General features: G+C 37.8%; 1 protein-coding gene across 2 annotated transcripts in view; it reads right to left on the reverse strand.

Moving 5' to 3' along the window:
• Window positions 1–5,025: 5,025 nt before the first annotated feature.
• vwc2l (von Willebrand factor C domain containing protein 2 like) overlaps window positions 5,026–19,245 on the reverse strand; it is a 28,136-nt gene continuing 13,916 nt past the window's right edge. For both annotated transcript variants that reach the window (XM_023336419.1, XM_005800712.3), the window contains exons 3-4: window positions 13,935–14,064; window positions 5,026–7,749 (exon numbers count right to left, since the gene is read on the reverse strand). In XM_023336419.1, coding sequence (XP_023192187.1) covers window positions 7,601–7,749; window positions 13,935–14,064 — 279 coding nt within the window. In that variant the 3' untranslated portion in view covers window positions 5,026–7,600. The remainder of the gene's footprint in view (window positions 7,750–13,934; window positions 14,065–19,245) is intronic.

The raw sequence follows: 19,245 nt of genomic DNA on the forward strand, positions 1-19,245 counted from the left end.
GCTTGATATCTTAATGGTTGTAGAACAGATGGCCATTTTGTTGTGGTGTTGTACTAGGTAGAAATGAAAGCTGTTAGCTGACTCAGATCTATGAACTTTCATCTGATTTTGCTGAGCCGCCTACAAGGTATGTGCTGTGAAGTCTTACTGCTGGGGTTTGTTGTGGGTCCTAGGCCGGTGGGGATTGGTGCTGGGTCCCAGAGCCCGGTATTCTGTGCTCCTTTGGCCTGGGGTCAGCTGCTCCTGTGCTGCACTGATGTCCTGCCTCTGTGCAGGGTGCATGGCTACCCTGTGGTGGTGCCTTGTGTCTCTGTGCCTGAGGCTGTTGTCCACCTGTCCTTCGTTGCTCTTGGGAGCTGTGTGTTGCAGGGCTTCTACCATTTTCACCAATGTAACAAACATTCACCCCAATGTGACAAACCCACTCACATACTGTACGTACACCCACTAACCATACACACTTATTGATACTTGCTGAAACACCACCCCAAGACACAACCACAAATAATCCAAATTTGATCTTCAACCATCAAGTACATTTATGTACTTGAACTTTACACCAACATGCACTTTGATGTTGTATGCAGTCTTGAGTTAATAAAGTTAATCACACAATTAGGGTACTATCTTGAAAATATCCCTTTCCCTTAGAAAATTTGCGTCATCAAATGAAGGCAACCAGCTTCTCCATATAGTATGCCTGAAATGCTGTAAACCCCCTGTTCCCAAAAAAACTTTCCAGGCAGGCCTCACAGCAGCTGAAGGATAAATAGTTTCTCCCAAAGACAAAGTACAATATATCCAGGCTACAGTAAATATATTAATCCCTCTAACATAGGCCCTCTCTGGTATTTTTTTTCTCACTTGTAAACTAGGTTAGACATTCAGATCTCATCCGAAGGAGGTGGTGAAAAGATAATAAAATAGTGTCTGATGTAAAGTTGCTATCTGGTGAACCAACCAGCCTTGTACGGGTGAGCTAAACCACCCTGCAGAGAAAGTTCGTGGATTTGGGTTGAGGTCTGCAGTTAGATCAGCTGAAATTGGATTGAATTAGATCATAATTTGCCACCTCTTGACAACAACACTCCGGCACAGGCTTGGCATCAGCGCCTGTCGATCTGCAGTTCAATTCGAGCACTTTCATCTGTTGCTCAAAATTCTACTCTGCAGGCTGTTTTGTTTGTTGCCATGTGAACTCAATGTTGTGTGTGTGTGCGTGGATTTTTTTGAGTGTGATTATTTTTTTTTATTGCAAATGAATATAGGAGAAAGAGATAATTATCTAATTGAGAATGTCTGCTTAGTATATAACAGACAATAGGTCCCCAAAAACCTGACAGAAAGTCAATGTTATGTGTACAACAGGAAAATAAAGCCCTGACACCCAACAAGACGTTCAGGTATGTGCACTTTAAATACCTTCTGCTGGCCATTTCCCAAGATACCATTTTCAGCGGGATTAGTAAGGGACACGCCTAATTGCTATTGATTGCAATGTGCTGCATACAATTGCCTCCCCCTTTTCTGTTCATGGTGGGAGGTTGAGGAGGGCAATTAGTAGGGAGAACGAGATAGAAGCCCGGACTGGCTTGTAATGAAATGGAATGGAAGAACGAACCAGTGAGTAATGCCCTTGAACTCAGAGAGCATTACAAAACCATTAAGCACTGGTATCTCCCTATTCTTCTTCTCCTGCAACCATGAGCCAGCAGGACTGTGCTTTTTTTTTTTTTTATTCGGATTTCCACTGCCTTGGAAACGTAATACCTTAGGGTCCCCTTAGGGTTGCTGCTTTCTGGTTCACTGCACTAGTTGTTGTGTTTAGCAAAAATAAAAAGAATTCAGTAGGATTTGTCCAGAAAGCATCCTCCAAGTCATGTCTTTTCTTATTTTTTTTAGTTTTTTGGAGATGCTTTCGTGTCTCTCAAGGTGATCTGGGGCAGCAAATTACAAAACTTCCTCCTGATTTAAAAAAAGAAAATGGCTGAACACAACCAAAAAAAGAACTGACACACATCCTTTGAATAACACTTCTTTTTATGTCTATTTAACAAAATATTTTGTTGTCTAAATGAATAATACATATTTTGTAATTTCTGATGACATTTTTTTTACTCCAGCTGAGATTTCAGAATACACATTTTACTTTTGAAGATATTTACATATAAACAACTAGTGGAGCACCAAGGATTGCTTTGAAATTTGGACTCTGTTTTTCGGTTTCAATTGAACTTGTGTGAACATGTATTCAAATACAATCAAATATGCTCATGAGTTAAAATGTTCCTATGATTTGAGTCTACTATCAACAAATCCTTAGTGCTTGCCCCCCCACCCAAACAATAATACAATTGATTGTATAGTAACAGTGTTTTAATCTTTCTTTACCACATCTGTGTTGGTTTTCAGGCACACTTCATTTAACAGTTTTGTTGCAGAATAAAATAATAAGGGGAAAAAACACAATCGTTGATAGTTTCCAGCTACAGTAAGTCGGTGTCTCGTGGAAAAAGCAGAAAGGGGGAACCTGTACAAAAGGCCATGTACAAGCCTGCAGTGTGAAGACAGGACAGATGGAATTGTTTGAACAAAACATTTGCAAACGTACAAAAAGACTCAACTTCCTTGCAAGAAAGTACACAAAGACAGACAGAGCAGCCGATCCGTCCTTCCACATATTTTCAAGGAGAATAGTAATGGGAGGCTAGGAGAACAGCAAATATGTGCTGCTTTTTGAAAGGTAGTGTGATTTGTTTCACTAAAGCCTACAGTTGTATGCTTAACCATGTAGCTTCTTAAAGAAAGCCACTGGGATAATCTACTGATTAACAAGTGATTTTTCTTATAATGCAAATCAACCCCCCCCCCCCCCCCCCCCCCCTCCCACAAAAAAAAAAACAATGCAGCAGAGCAGCGCTGTTGCATGGCTGCATCCAATCTACTACAATGAAGCATAAATCCAGCTATAAATTTACAGATTTGCTCTCTGAGAGCAACCTGAATAACAACTCCGCTCCAACATTTGCAGCAACACTTGATCTAAAGTCTAGGCTGTTTTACTTTCTGTTGACAACCACTTCACCTTCTGTCGTTCTTCTTTCCAGCTCAGACAATGAGAGCAGCTCACCAAATCAAGAAAATGAGAACCCATTGTTCATCCAATTTAGTTTGCTAAAAGCTGTGTGCTTCAGAGGCGTTGGAAATGCATTTGTGAGAGCAAGCACTACAGTGAGCTACAATGTCACATTGCAATAAGGATCAAGTAGCTTTCGTGTGCAAATCAAATCCACCACTTTTGCATCTTCTCTCTTTTTCTTTTCCTCTCTCTCTTTTTTTACCTTTATCAAATGCCTGTGTATTTTTAGATCCAGCCTCTTGAGTTTCGGCTGTGAATGAACTGCTCTTGTCCTTGTACTCGTGTTGAACCCACTGGCTGTTTCTAGAACGTTGGAGGATAAAACAATGAATAGTTTTGGGGGTAAACTCTAACAGTAAATCACAGAAAGGAGGAATGATACAAGCCAGCACTTAGAAAAGTCCAGAGCTGCGCAGTCTGTGTGATTGCCAAAGGCCATACTTTGTGAATCTTATCTGGAACAGTAGCAATAAGGCATCTGTGGTGGCAGCGTAGCCTTTGAGTCCTGTCCATATAGTATGTGGTGCTGTCAGTTTGAACTCCCTTTTTTTCTGTCCAGTCAGTCTCGGCTTTGACCTGTAATTCTAGCATTTTTTTTCTCCCTGTTTTGGATACATCTAAAAGCTGAATAATTAGATGGCATTTAAAGTAATAATGATGAATGAATTTCGTTTCATAATTCTGAAATGTCTGGAGCACAGAGGCTGCAGCTGATAAACCATTCGTGTCAGTGTTGCTTTATGAGCCTGCAGACCTCTCGCCAGATAGATGTGCTCTGTCTGTGCACAACGAAAGATGATAAATCAAAGCAGCTAAAAGATGAAAATGATGCAAACTCTGTTGTTGCTCTTAGATAGCATGGTATTTTTTAAAAAGTAAAGGTGCGTGAAGTTATCTGTTAGTTTTGTTATCTGAAGTCATACAGATTGTTGTGAGAGCTTGTAGAAAAAGTCAGTCTGCCATTTTAGCTGATTCCTGAAATGGAACAGTTTAAATACTTTGGTAATGTGCTTAGGATGCAACACTAGCAACACTAGTATGTTAGTAGATATTTACTATATACTGTTTTACAAGAGAGTTTTTTAAGTTTTCTTAGCCATTTTGATGCAGTTGTATAAAATGACAACATTTTAGCCTTTTCCCTCGTTTTTCAAATTGAGATGATGTACTGCATTTTGATTCAAATGGAAGTTAACATGTAACAAATCAACGCCTTAAGCTCCAATAGACTTGGAAATTTAGAGAAACGGCATATTCACCGGCTAGTTAATTTCCCTGGGATGTCTGCATCTGTGAACAAAGGAGACAGTGTAGCTAGAACGATAATTGGAAAATGCTGCATAGACCAACTGAACCGATGCCTCAAAATAAAAAATTAAGTGCAACTTGAGATGATGGGATTAGATAACTATATTAATCCCCTGTGGTACAGCTGTGAGGAATTTTATATCACAGAGGACTTAATTACCTCAAGAAAAAAGTATTAAGAGGTGCAAATAATGGCATATGGCATATTGTAGGTTGTTTGTGCTGTATTTTTAAAGCTAGGTTGGTTCTCATGCTGTGGGAATGGAATAAGTAACTCTAGGGTTATATATATATACACTGCTCAAAAAAATAAAGGGAACACTCAAATAACACATCCTAGATCTGAATGAAAGAAATATTCTCATTGAATACTTTGTTCTGTACAAAGTTCCATTTGCACAACAGCAGGTGAAATTGATTGTCAATCAGTGTTGCTTCCTAAGTGGACAGTTTGATTTCACAGAAGTTTGATGTACTTGGAGTTATATTGTGTTGTTTAAGTGTTCCCTTTATTTTTTTGAGCAGTGTATATATATATATATATATATATATATATATATATATATATAAAACTTGCCATTTTCCTTTTCCTTTTTTTGAAGGTAATATTATTGACTCCACCTAATTAAATTTTATTGTTTTGCAGTAGGTGAAGACACTATAGGTTGTTTGAAGAGCTGTTGGCTTGCCATGACCGAGGAATTATAATTTTGCAGCAAAATCACTGCAATATTTTTTTGGGCTATTACAGTGGAAGTCTGATGATCTCTTCAAAGAATCTTACCTAAAATCTCTTATCTGTTTAAGTTGATAACCCTGGATTTTTGAAATAGGGTTATTTTACTGGGTTATGAGCAGAAATCTTACCTACCGTAGATAACGCTTCTTAACTTCACTTAGTGTAAACCCAGATTGGTTGGTCAGAAAGGCTCAAGGTAATGGCTAGTACACGACAGGCCAACACTAAAGCAACTTCACCATTATAGTAATTTCTGTAAGTGCTATTTTGTAAAACATTAAAAACTACGGTAAAAATCAAAGACATAAATTTAAGTGAACATTTTTACATAAATCTTTACAGGACTTACTTTACTATTAAGTAATTACTCAGACCAGAAATAATTTTGTTTCATTACATTTCATGTAGGAACATTATTGGTGGTACAAAATCTCCTTCCTTTATTTCCTGCATCAATACTCATTGGCCTTTGTGAAAATAACCATATAATGCAAGAATGATGATGATAACAATTTAAAGCTTCATAAAATAACATTTACATAAACTTCAATGAGTTTTTTGAGAATTGTTATAAGAAGGTGATATAATTTGATCTTGGGTCTCTTGTTAACTTCAGTCTCTGTGACCGAATAATATGGGTTTACACTAAATGACGATACAAAGATATTTATTTGCTATTGGTAAGACATTAACTGCTTAAAACCTTTTAACATAATTTTCAAACAGCCTCTTTAAAACTGAACTTTACCCAATTTACTTTTCAAGACATGCAGCAGATATCCATACTTTGGGATCCTTCTAAAATTAGTTTTAATGCCTTTTAAGGTGACATACCTCTTTAGTCACAGGTCTTTAATCCTCTGTTCATTGCTGTCTCATTACAGAGGGCTAGAAGCTGCTATTAAGCAACTCATCCATCACTGCACAGGAATGGGGTTTAAAAGGTTAACGGAAACAGATTTTCTTGAAACGCGGGGAAAAAAATCCTTGTGATAAATGGCGGGAGCATATGGAAAATCACCTTTGGATTAATGAGTAGTATTTATCAAGTGAAAGATTTTATGTTTATGGTGCTTGGTAAGGTGCTTCAATATATTTGCCTTGATGTTTATTATTGCGATGGGCACACAGCTGCTCTACACTGCCTTAGACATTCTGGTGCATAAAAGAGAGAGCGGAGTGAAAATCTGTGACATAATCAGTGTTACATTTTAGAGCTCTGTATCTTAGCTCGCCTTATGCATGTGGTTTATGCGCCTCAGTGAGTGCAGAGCGACAAACTGTCTTGAGACAGTGGAAGAATGACACGGCTGTATCGTCACATGGACATCACACTTGTGAATGCTGCCTAAAAGCGCTTCACCATGTGCAGATTCCCCCCTTTGTGTGCCGGTTCGTGCTAAATGTGCCCAGCAAGCAGGCTTTGCCAAGCACCCAGCTGGATGATTTATTACAGAATACTCCTGATTAAGGAAAATTAAAGCAGGCTGCTCTTGGCTCACTACGTGCTTTGATAACAAGTTCAAGCAGCTAGTTAGTTGGCAGATCTGGATCTCGGAGAACAAAAAACAAACAAAGAAACCAGTTGGTCAGGAAGGGCTGTAGTTTCTGCTCATCAAAAGGGCTGCAGTGGCTGCCATCTTGCTTGCGCCTCAGCTACACGTGGTAATGCTGACCTCCTCAGTTTGTGCTGCTCTTACACAGAGACATGGCACAAAGTAATGGGATACTTATAAAGAAAGATAACTGTTTTTTAGGATTTTTATGGTTTATGAAATATGACAATGGCAGGGTAGAGATAAGCAACAGCCACATTGATTTTAAAAAGTCTTATGAAGACAAACGTTAATGTGCCTTTTGTAAACAAGCTCTCGGAGGGAAGTTGGGGAGCTCAAGTTTATCTGCAGTGGTAATCCTAGTATAACCAGGAGAACATAAAAAAGCTCAGTAAAGTGTGCTTTAAATTTTTTTCTTCTTTTTTTCTTTTTCTTGCTGTTCGAACTTTACAACACCAGCGTGGCCGTGAAGAACATATAGTAACAACAAGCTGATGACATACATACAGAAACTTGACATGAGCAGTTCAACATTGCCGGTGGATAGGAAAGAGTTCAAGAAGCTTAGAAAGTTTCTGAGAGAAAGCAGCAGAGTCAACTTTTGAAAATATATAGGCCGAGTAAAACTGCAGGGCGGGAACAGCCGTGAGACAAGTTCCATTATCTTCTCACTGGCAAAAATTTTGTATTTGTGTGAAGTTCGTGAGAGCATCTCTTTAATTCTACACTCTCTCGTTTTCTTTTTACTCTTTTTGTTTTTTTTGTAGGAATTGTGCTCATGCCCTGTCAATCATATAAAATGGCGCAGTAGGCAGAGCTTCGCCTGAGTTTATTCACCATCCGCAGTGGAGTCTCTCTTTATGAAGACTGGCCGTTGAGACATTCCCGCCGCAAGCACTGCGCCGGCTTCCACCAGTCTCCGTTGTGGCAGCGGCAGATGGTGCAGTCGTCCACCTTTACTTCCTTTCCGGCTGGGATGATCGTCGTTCCGGCAAAGCAATTTGGACCTGCCGCATGAGAATGAATCGGGGAGGGGGGAAGGAGGTAGAAACACAGGAAACGAGGATTGAGAACGACAAGAAATGGATGCATCTCCCCCGAGAGCTTTCTCTTTGCAGAAGGGGTGGTGGAGTGATGCAGAGAACTGGGGGGATTTGGGGGAGTCAGAGCAGACGCACAGATCTTTTCACAGGCACGCACCGATGGGCTTGTTTTTGCAACACTAAAGCGCTTTTGTTAGTCTCCCCTTCTCCCTCGACATGGAGCGCTTTGCATCCTAATGCGCCACGAGCAGAGGAGCCTGCCAGGCGCTGGCTTGGCAGCACTGAGAGGCTGGAGTGCACAAAAAGAGGCAGAGGAAGAGAGAGAAAGCTGCTTTGAGAGGGCAGAGGGAGGGTTGGTGTTAATCACTTCACTTCTGTATGAAAGAGCCACAGAACTCCTTATAGTTTTCTCTTTTTTTTCTCCTACAAATGCAAGAACAGACTTGCAAGGCAATAAAGTACTCAGATTAATTTTGACATCTGATTTATCCTTAAAGCTCAGTAGGATTTACCTTTGTGGATTCCATCTTGTTGATAGGATTCCTTTTTAAAATGAGCCTTTGTGCCACTGGAACACACATCATTCCCATGTATTTGGTAATCTGAGGTGGTACAGAGGCAGATACTGTTTAAAGATTGCAATGTTTTCTTGTAGGCTAAATCTGCTGCGACCTGCATGATGTTACAGGTAAAAACCGAACAGTTTTCTTATTTGTTTTATTTTTTTCCATTCCTAAAGGAGAACTGAAGGTATCTCTCCCCATTCCTCATGAGACAAAATAAGTAGAAGGTGTGCAGAATTTACCTAGTTATACTCATTTAAACAAAGTAATCAACAGCTCAATTGGTGTGACAATCACTTGAGATTGCTCTCGGCATTCAGCTCTGTACAACCTGCATGACTGAAAACTCCTCTACAACTTGCTATAAAAAAACCAAAATGTGTCATAACTCTTGAAGACAGAGTCTCTTTCAGGGCCAGTAGTCATTTCAGTGCCCCTATAAAACTGATTTAGTGTGAGATAATCTAATGTGAGAGGTTTAAATGGCTGTCAGCTAGAAAAGTTACATGGTTCCTGTCCGTATACCTGCCACATGTCTGGAAAAAATTTCAACCATTTTAGAAAAACAAAAAGATTTTCACTCACCAGTGACTTTATTAGCTACATCTTGCTAATACCATGTTGGGCCTTACTTTAACTTGAGAAGTGCCTTAATTAGTTCTGGTTTACATTAAACCAGGTGTCAGAAATATTCTTCTGAAGAAAGTGTTTTTTGGGGTTAAGATGTGGTGACTGTGGAGGTTAAAAGAGAACACTTTACTATATAGTCGTGAAATTAGTTTTTTTGTTTTTTTTTAGCTCTGAGATGTGTATGATACTCCTGAAGCCTTTGGAATATGGGCAAGCTTTGAACATAAACATGGTCAGCAGCAGTACACAGGGAGTCTCTGGTACTTAAACAATGCTCAGTTAATACTAAGTGTGCCAAGAAAATATTCCCCACCATCACAGTGTTGACAAGGCAGGATGGATCAGTGCTTTCATGTTTTTGGCCAAACTCTGACCCTAACAAAATCAAGACTAGTTGAACTTTTTAAAAAGTTATTTTCCAATCTGTTGTTCAATTCTGATGAGCTTGAGTGAATTGGGCCCTCAGTTTCCTCAGGTTAGCAAACAGGAAGGCACCTGGTGTTATGTTTTGCTGCTACTGCAGCCCATTTGCTTTAAGGTCTAACACATCATGTATTCAGAGATGTATTCAGACCTTAGACCTTAGCTCTAAGGAGTGGTTCTTTAAGCAGTTTTTACCTTTCTATCATCTGGAACCTGGAATCTGTTTATTCTCCTCTGACATCATTGGTACATAAAACTGCAGCTCACTTGATGCTATTTTGTTTCTATTTTGTGGGTCATTTTCTGTAAACTTAGAGATCCCTGTGTATAAATCCCTGTAGATTGGCATTTTCTAAAAACTCTGACCAGTCATGTGGCACCAGCAAAATGCATTGAGTTGAAGTGCCATGATTGGCTGACTCACTAATTATGTTGACAAGCCGTTAAAAAGGTATACCTAACAAAGTGGTCAGTCTATTTGTAGCTGTGGTATAAAAACTATATGATACTAATTAACTTACAGAGGGTCTCACAGAGAACCCCATCCCACCCCATGACTCCCCCACACAACTCCACCAAACTAGTAGCAGCAGCAATTAGCAAACACCTGGTAGAACTAAGAGTCTGCTGAACTTATCATACAAACTGTTTCTCAGTCCAACGCTCCTAAGAAGTTGTAAACGGCATGAGAAGTGTTGTGATGACGTGCTTAAGGATGTGTCGGAGAGTGTCAGAGTTTCTTAAAGATACAGAGGGAATTTTAAGATGTCAAATTTCTTTTGTCAGGTTTGTTATACACAGCAACTGAAGGTAACATAGCTACTTGATAGTGCTATAAAGTGGCATTATGTGCCTGGGTAATACATGACACTACCACTTTAAAATAATTTTGACCCATAGGTTCGAGTCAGTTTTGGTGCCCTGAACACACAAGATCCACTACATAATGTTAGCCACAAATAAACTTCAAGGCTTTTAGTCCTAGTACATGTTAGACAAAAATGTTGTGTTTGTACTTTTTTCTAAATGTTTTTAAATAGTTAGTTTAATAAATATTTGACTTTTGCAGTCTAAGAGTCCAATAGTTTCCCTCCAACTAAAGTAGTATTTGGAAAAAGTAGGTGGAAATGAAGTAAATATCCCTGAACAGTAAGCCTAAGAACACCATGTCTACCAGGAGTTCTCATCTTCCTCATATGCCTTAGCATAGATAATTTCAATCTTATTCGGTGGTTGGGTGGAGGATGTTGACCTGGTAAAGGTCCCTTTGATCTGAGCTTAGAGGAGACACTGAAAGTGCTCGCCAAGTCTTAACTCCCATTGATTTACCTCTAGACAGCTGGCACAGGTTACAGGACAAACTCAGTTGAGGTTGATGTGGGATGAGTGTGACCAGTGCTGCTGCCAAGTGTTAACATTTTACAGCCAGACAGGCTTAGGGACACAGGAGCACAGTTTCAGCTTCCTGTTTTCCTCCACAAAGGATGTTTGATCGCTGGTCTTAAGTGCTCATCAGTTGTTGCCAATTTGTGAGGACAGAATAATTGCATATTTACCTGACCTGTTTGCTGAATGTCCACACTCATACTACTATTGAATACATATTACCTTTTATACAGTGATAAGTTATATCATTGAAAACCATAAAAGATGTGCTCAAACTCTCCATCTTAATAATCAAAGCCTTGTCAATACAGTGAGACCTACAGGCATGGGTCTGTTGTTTTATAAATTAAAGATAAAGTAGGATTGAAGCAATCCAAATAGGGTAATACCCCACCTCTTGTTCTAATATTTATTAATACCAACATCTTTTCTTCTTTATTTTGAGTGAAAAGTAGAGGAACTGTATTTGTTTTGCATGTTGTGGTTACCGCCCCCCATGTTTTATTAATTCTTGTAAATTTGTTAGATTAATTGTGTTTTGTCCAGCTCTGTTTTGGTGAAATCCTTTCTTTTTTTTTAAACTTTTTTTTGTCATCGCTCTTCATTTTTATTGCATGTTCGCTGCTTTTCTTTCATGTTGCTCTTGCTTTTTGCTCCCCCTTCACACCTAATTTGTTCCAATTTGCTCACTGTCACACCTGCCCTGGATCTGTCCTTTACTCGCACAGGGTAAATAAAGTTCCTGGTTTTTACAGGTTATTTTTTATATGTTTTGCATTGTGTAGTTTGTTCTGTTAGCAAATTCTGTTTTCATTGTTTTACGGATTGTTATCTTTGACCGATATCACCTCTGGAGTCTAGCTTGAATACAGTCTCTCTTCTCCATTGCCTCACAACACTAAGAGCTTTTCTGTAATGGCTGCCCCTCTCCCCCACAACCGATGGAGCAATTGGGTCTATTCCAACAACCCAATATAAATTTTAATCAGTAAAAGCAGAGTTTATTCACCTAACTACAATATAAAAATATGCAAGTGAGTTCTGTGAGGCTGCCAAGTACTGCCACATTAACCAACATATCCATTAAAAATTTTGTCATAATGATTTTGATATATAGTAACATTCATTTCTAAAACAACCCATGGTTTGACATTTCTGCTTTGGGCTGATTTCAGCATTATCTTCACAGCATTATACTGATGTAATTGATTGAATAGATGTTTTAAAACATACGCTGTTACTTTATGACATTATTTATTATTTTTGTCTCACTGAAAATATGACGGGAAGCATTTTTTTCTGAAACTAGTTGTTTCTATTCATTCGGCATCATTACTATCAGAGGAGTCCCACAAGGATGATTCTTGGACCCACTGCTGTGTCTTATCGTCAAATCAATGGGTTAAATTATTGACACAGTTTTTGTTTCTTTTCTTTAAAAGACCCAAGTCTGAATGTTTATGATATCTACAGGCTTCTAAAAAGGTAATAAAAAATACAATTAACAGTGTAAATTGTACAATGCAGAGTACCAGAAAATAGCGCAAATGAGACCTGTCTTTTCTATGGTTATTTGAAGCACAAACCTGGGCTGCACTTCTCGCATTTCCACTTGTCCAATTCTAGTCAACTGGCTAAAAAAAGGTCCAAGACTTTTCCATAACTTACATAAAGGACAAAGTTACATGTTTTGAAATATAAACCTTACCAAAATAAAAAAAAATAAAAATGTGGGCAGTTATGGTGCGGAAACTAAAGGAGCATTACACATCAATCTCAACAAGTGTTAATTGCTTTCTGTTATACAAAAGCTATTAATAATGTTATAGATTTTTACTTTCATTTCTTTTCCATGTATAGTTACATGTTGTTGTATTATGATAATCCTATGCTGCTCTTGCCTCTTCAAAAGCCACAAAGCCAAGACTAACATTTTGACAAGCAAACATTTAATTGAAAAATACTTTGAAAATTTCAGACTCTGGTCTCAAACTAGAAGGTAAAACTCTTCCATAGTAAATGATGCATAAATATTGCTCAGAACAACAAAAAAGGAATAATACAATTGCTCCACTCTGCCAAATAAATAAATTAATCAATTAAAAAAAATGCTTACTGAGCTCTTTTGCACAGCAGTGTAATTATTTAGAAAAATGCATGCCTCACCCTGACAGGTGGTTTGACTCAAGCATGTCTTCATCCCACTTGTTTGTTCTCTGCCCAGAAGTGAGAGCTAAACATCACTCCCTCTTTGTCCTCTCTTCACATCCCCAAGCCTTCCACTTGTATTGCGATTTATGTGTATCCCAGAGTCTGACCAAACACCCTTGGGGCACCTGCAAACAGCAGGCCCTCCCTGAAATGCCAAGGGTGTCATTGTGTCCTGTCAGGCTGAATTAGATCTCCTCAAGCAGCTTCGGCAGCCTTGTTACTGTAGGTGTTTTTGTGTGAGAAAAGATGTGTTGGATTATTACTACATACAATGGACATAAACAAAAGACTTGGTGTAAAAGGAAATGTGCGCTGTCTTGATGAAATGCAGGTCAACTACTACGGAAGAATCGGTTTTCAAATGCACCTGCATATATTTTAGTTCCAAATGCATTCTCTTTATGAATGCAGCATTGTGTTCAGGCTATGAATTTGATATTACCCAAAGTGCCCTTTGCGTGCGATGTTTCCAACAGCTTGACTTTAGTCATAAAACTCCATCTGTCCCTCAGGAATTGGAACTTGCTAAGGGAAGCCACCCACCTCGCCTTGCAAATAGTCAATGAACCATTGGAATCCTATAATTCTAATTTAGAGATTGGTTGTATGTGACAAGGGTGCCTGGGCGCTTGCAGATAAAAAGCCCTCCAAGGACCCATTAGTCCTTCGTACCATCGCCTTTAATCAATGGGCTAATGTTTACTCTGCTTAGTGTGTCATTTATAATTAAAACTAGTACTGCTCATTAGTGTCTTGTGGGCCAAAGGTAATAATTTTAATACATAAAACATCAATTACGTCTTCATCTTCTAAGGGAATAAAATCATCTGGTGACACTGTAGATAAACTTGCTCACACTGGTTTAATGAAAACCTAATAACTCTAAAGAAATCTAATGCACGCCGATTTCCTGAGAATGTCAAAATGAATGTTTACCGTGTTTACAGATGGGACAGCACTGCTCCGGCTCATAAACAGGGTTGACACACTCTGGGACAGCGCAGTCGGACACCACACAGTGTACCTCGTTATTTGGTTCACAGCGGCACCATTCACAGGGTGACGGCTGTGGGTAGAGGAAGAGAGAAGAAATCTGGGTCAGATGATTCATTTGGTTTTACCTTAATGAATGTGTTTTTGCATGCATGAGTTTCTGTTACAATTAAAACAAAAGTTGCTGAACTCTGAAAGGCTAATGATAAATTAAGAAAAGAATACTCGAATCAAATTTCTAATTCTTTTGTTCAGCCCTGGAAAAACAGGTCTACTTTTTTGTGTCTCAGTTTTTGTGTTACTCCTTACTGCAACAGTAGAAATCAGAGTGAAGCAATGCCTTGAAATGACATTTGGTTGTCTGGCATAACACAATTGATAGTCAATTATCTATTTGTAACAAACTCAGTATAATTTAAAAATGTCATTTTGGATCAAGAGAGTTTCTGCTCTGTTTAAAAATGTTCAATGGGTCACCCCATCGCATTTTTGCATTTTAGAAATTCTAACTTTTTATTGTACATGAGGTGAAACAACCTTTAGGAAATGCACATACACTTATATTGGGTGTATACTTAGAGCATTTTAATTGCATGATAGTGCCACCACCACATTTCATTTTAGGGATTATGTTTTCAGGGCAATGTTTATTAGTTTTTCACCAGACTTTGGATTTTCTAGGTAGTTCTGTTCTCATCTGACCACATAACCTTCTTCAACATCTGTTTTTCCTGCATTTGTGGAAGAGTACAAAAAGGAACTGACAACGTTGTTTTAACAATGGCAACGTTTTCATCAAGACCAGAATTTTGGAGTGCTGCAGACATAGTAAAGAGATTTCCTGTTGACAGGTTGCCCTGAGGCCTTCAGAGAACAGCAGAATTTAAACTAAGAATAAATTACACATTACTAATTAAACAAATACATATTAGAGCATAACTAGGAAGTAGAAGAAATTAGGTGACATATGAAAACAACTGGTTGCACTAATTTTTCATTTTAGTGTCAGTATCTAAATAGTATCTAAATAGATATGGGCATCCCCCTTTTTTATGTTTGCACGACAAAAAAATATAATTTCCCTTGTACATCACAAGTGTCTGATACTGTTTGTTTAGTGTATAAATTAATGTTTGTGGGAGCCTTAACAGTGTGAGAATGTCTTTGTTCAAAACGAGTGTGAGAATGTCTTTGTTCAAAACGAATAGGGGATCTAGGAAAAGAGATGGTGACAAATAGTGTGAAAACCAGGAACTGCAACAGACTTAAGACTGAGGCTGATGTTGGCTTCCAACAGGTGAACAACCCAAAACATACATTCAAAGCTACAATTGAATAATTTAGATCAAGACATAATCGTGTGCTACAATGACTCAGTCAACTCCAGTTGAGAATCTATGGCAAAAACTGATTTATTGAATATTCTCTAGCAGAGTTAAATGCTAATGGTATGCTTTTAAGAGTATTATTTGTACAAAGTTTTAAATAAACTGAATAATTGCAGTTTTGTATGATTGCTGAGGCACTAAAATTAAAACAGTCCAACAGTCAAGGATAAAAAATCCTGCAAATGAGTAAACACGCTTATATAGCTTTGACACTGAAATCAATCATAATGTTACTTCCAATACAATATGATCCAATTGTTAAAACTCTGCCACCAGGTGTGCACACATACATTTAAATAGCTAGGGACACACAAATCAGGTCAATAGACAGTATAAAAAGACAACAAGTCACATATCCTAATGAAATAAAATAAACATAGCCGTTAATGAAGAAATATCATTGGCCACAGGGCTACTGTCACTGTCAGGGCAAAGAAGCCTGTGTAACATTACCCCTTTGTACAGACATAACACAGAAAGGAGTCCTCCATTGTCATGCCAACTTTGGTCCTTACAACATTGACCTCATTCTTACATTTTTGAACAGACTATAAACATTATGACTGCTGCAAACCAAAGGGACTTTGCCTTGTTAATGAAAAACATTGCCTGGAAAGTTGTCAAGGCATTGTGGCCAAATAGGTGGATAGATGCGGATCTTATTGTCATATATTTTTCTGGGCTTGGGCCATTACAGTAAACTGTGAGGTAAATAAATCCACTGGTCTGTACAGCCGGTGTCATGTGGTGTTGGTGAAATTATTTTTACACTTTCTGTGTATAAATGTTAAAGGTGCTTTAAGATAAACATGGAAGTGTTCAACTGAATCAAACAGGATCAAATCATATGATGGATGTGTTTGATGTTTTGATACGAAAATAAGGTTTTTGTAAGAAATTGTAGTATTGACTGAAGTCTTCCATTTTGCTAGTAATCTGCAGTGTTGTGCTAATTGTGTGAAGTGTTATGAAAAACCAGGCCCTGTTTTCAAAAGTAGACTTAAGCAAGTGAAAAAAATACTGTATTCTTCCACTTCACCATTATGTTTGTCTCAATCTACTTCTTAAAATCCAGTTAAATACATTTTAAGTGTTTTGTTTGAATCTGGAAAAATGTGGAAAAGGTCAAGAGGGGATACTTTTTGCAATAAACTGTAAATGATGTACATGACAGCAAACTGCTGCTCTTCCAAATTAATACTTAGTACAGTAACAAATGGTTTAATGAGAAAACAAATGGTTTAATGAGAAAATTGACATGATACATCATACTATGACATGATGTATCATGTCATAGATACATCATACATCTATGATGTATCTATGATCTACATCATAGATACAAACATGGCTTGCCATTCACTGAACCGAGATCCCAGCAGGTTATCCCGCTTGTTCTTTATGGACTCTGGAAACAGCCTGAATTTGATGTCTGCTTACAAGCTCAGCATCCAGGCTGCAAAATAGCTTTTTTTTCATTATTATTAGTATTTCACTTCGACACCAAATGAAAACCAGAGTGCAGGTTGGAAACCTGTTTTAAAAAGAAACAAAAAAAAAAGTTCTGATTGCCATTAGGACGCACTGCAGAGGAAGTATATTAAATTAAGATAACATGTGTACATAAGCTTAAAAGAAGGAAAAAAGCCTAGTGTATGAAAATACACTCGAGGCCAAATAAACTTCAATGTTCAGCAAATTCTCTAGCTGGCCTGGCTAAATACAATAAATAAACGAATCTTAAATGTGTAGGTTTGAATTATTGCAATTATAGGCCTGTTCTTACTCCTATTTACTGTCATCATAGGGTAAACAGCTGCTAGCTTTGGCAACAAGAAGTCCTTTGGCAAGAAAATGACCATGTTGCAGCACTGACACTGTGCTTGGGGATTGATGGGTTATTCATTTTGTTTATGTCATCAGCTATGTCAGATGCTGTAACTCCCACAAAATTACTAAATCTGCAAGCAACTGCAACAACAGCTGCACAGCACAGGTTTATGTAAATAAGTGATTTAATGTTTCAATGAGACGTTATTAGCTCTTTATGTCCTTGTGCATTATGACTGGGGTTGTAGTTATAAATCTAAAGTCATCTTTTTGTTGGAAAAAAAAATCTTTCTATTTCAGTATGTTATATTTATAAAACACAATAATAGTTAATGTTGACCTCTAGCTACTTTCAAAATTCTTTCATGCAATGATTACATACTTTTTGGGTTAATAAATATGGTAAAGATGAAAAAATGAAATTCACAAAAATAAAAGTGGAATTTGGGGAAAAATAAATTGGAATTTGGAAAATAAATGGATTTTATAGGGTAAGAATCTTGATGTACGTTGGTCAACACCCCCCTGCCCCCAAGCATTAGGCTCTCACCACCATACTTGACCCCATGATGACCCTTGCCAACGCAGGCGACACTCTTAGCTTCCTACTGCATCCTAAGATTTTCTACAGTGTCAAGCAACTCACTTTTTCTTGCTAACACTTTGTACTGTGGCCACTCAAAGCTGAAGACATTTAGATCTGGTCTTGTAGCCTGTTTCAAAGTTTTAAGGAGCCTCAATGCAGTGAAGACCAGGGAAGCTACAGGTCTTCTCTGAGCTGTTTTATTTTTATCATGTCTTGTCACATCTTGTCATGTCTCATTTTTCAGTCTGAAATGTTTAAAAATGACAACCTTTAAGCAAGTATTAAACTTACTTTTTATTAGGCCCACCTTTCTGTATTAAAAATTATACATTTCCCCAAATATAAAAGTCTTATCTAAAATATTGTGTTTCCATTAGCTGTAAGAACAAAAATCATAAGTAACATTTAAGGGCCAGAAAACCTCAGTCCATGTGTAATTAATCTACCAAATATTTCCTTCATAAATTTAATTACAGAAATGAATGAACCTTTAAACAATATTGTAAGAATATGACAGTGAAATGACAGAAATGATACGGAGAGCATTAATCAAAGAAGCAAGATGACTCTCCAGGATGTGCAGACAGCCACAGCTCAGGTGGGGGAATCTGTCCACAAATTTGCCTTTATAGAAGTTTGGCTGGAAGAAAGCAGTTGTAAAAACAAATGTGTTAGACATCCTGTTTGCAGAGTACTTCAAGCCATGTAGGGGACACAGCAACATGCAGAAGAAGGCACTCTGGTCAAATAAGACCAAATGTGCTATGTGTGACAGAAAATGAACACTTCATAACACATTGACCAAACACCATCTCCACCATAAGGCACAGTGGTGTCAATATCTTACTCTGGGGAGACTTTTCTTTGGCAGAAACAAGGAAACTGGACAGAATTACTGGGAAAGTGGATGTAAATAAATAAAAACCAATGCTGGAGAAAAAAAAAAGATCCTGTAAAAGGCTTGAGAAGTACAACTTGAACTGCTGTAGTCGACCTTACAGCAAAATAACAACTTTAGATATAAAAGCTTGTAGAGACGGGCATAAAAGTCATGATTTAGGAAGATTGAATACAAATGCATACAACAACAATATTCTTAGTTTTATCTTTGAAAAAGTATTTAAAATCATCCATTATTTTATTTCTTAATGATAGTAGTGCTTGAACAGTTTTTCCATTTTTGGTTTAGGTCACCATTATAGACATGATTTCTGGAAAGAATACAAACTAGAACTCAATGGCTAAATAAGAAAAATCAAAGGAATATATGAACAGACAAAGAAAAAATACATAAATAATAGAACTATAATTTAAAGTGTGCAAAAAATGTCTCCACTAAAGGGATATTATCTCTGTCGCAGAGAGATGCTATACTGTCTGCAGTGTGTTGAAACCAGCCTAAACAGAAATGTACTCCTATGTCACTACAAGCCAATTTCATGGCTGGTAA

The sequence above is a fragment of the Xiphophorus maculatus genome, chromosome 7 (assembly GCF_002775205.1).
Source record: "Xiphophorus maculatus strain JP 163 A chromosome 7, X_maculatus-5.0-male, whole genome shotgun sequence".
Classification (NCBI taxonomy): Eukaryota; Metazoa; Chordata; class Actinopteri; order Cyprinodontiformes; family Poeciliidae; genus Xiphophorus; species Xiphophorus maculatus.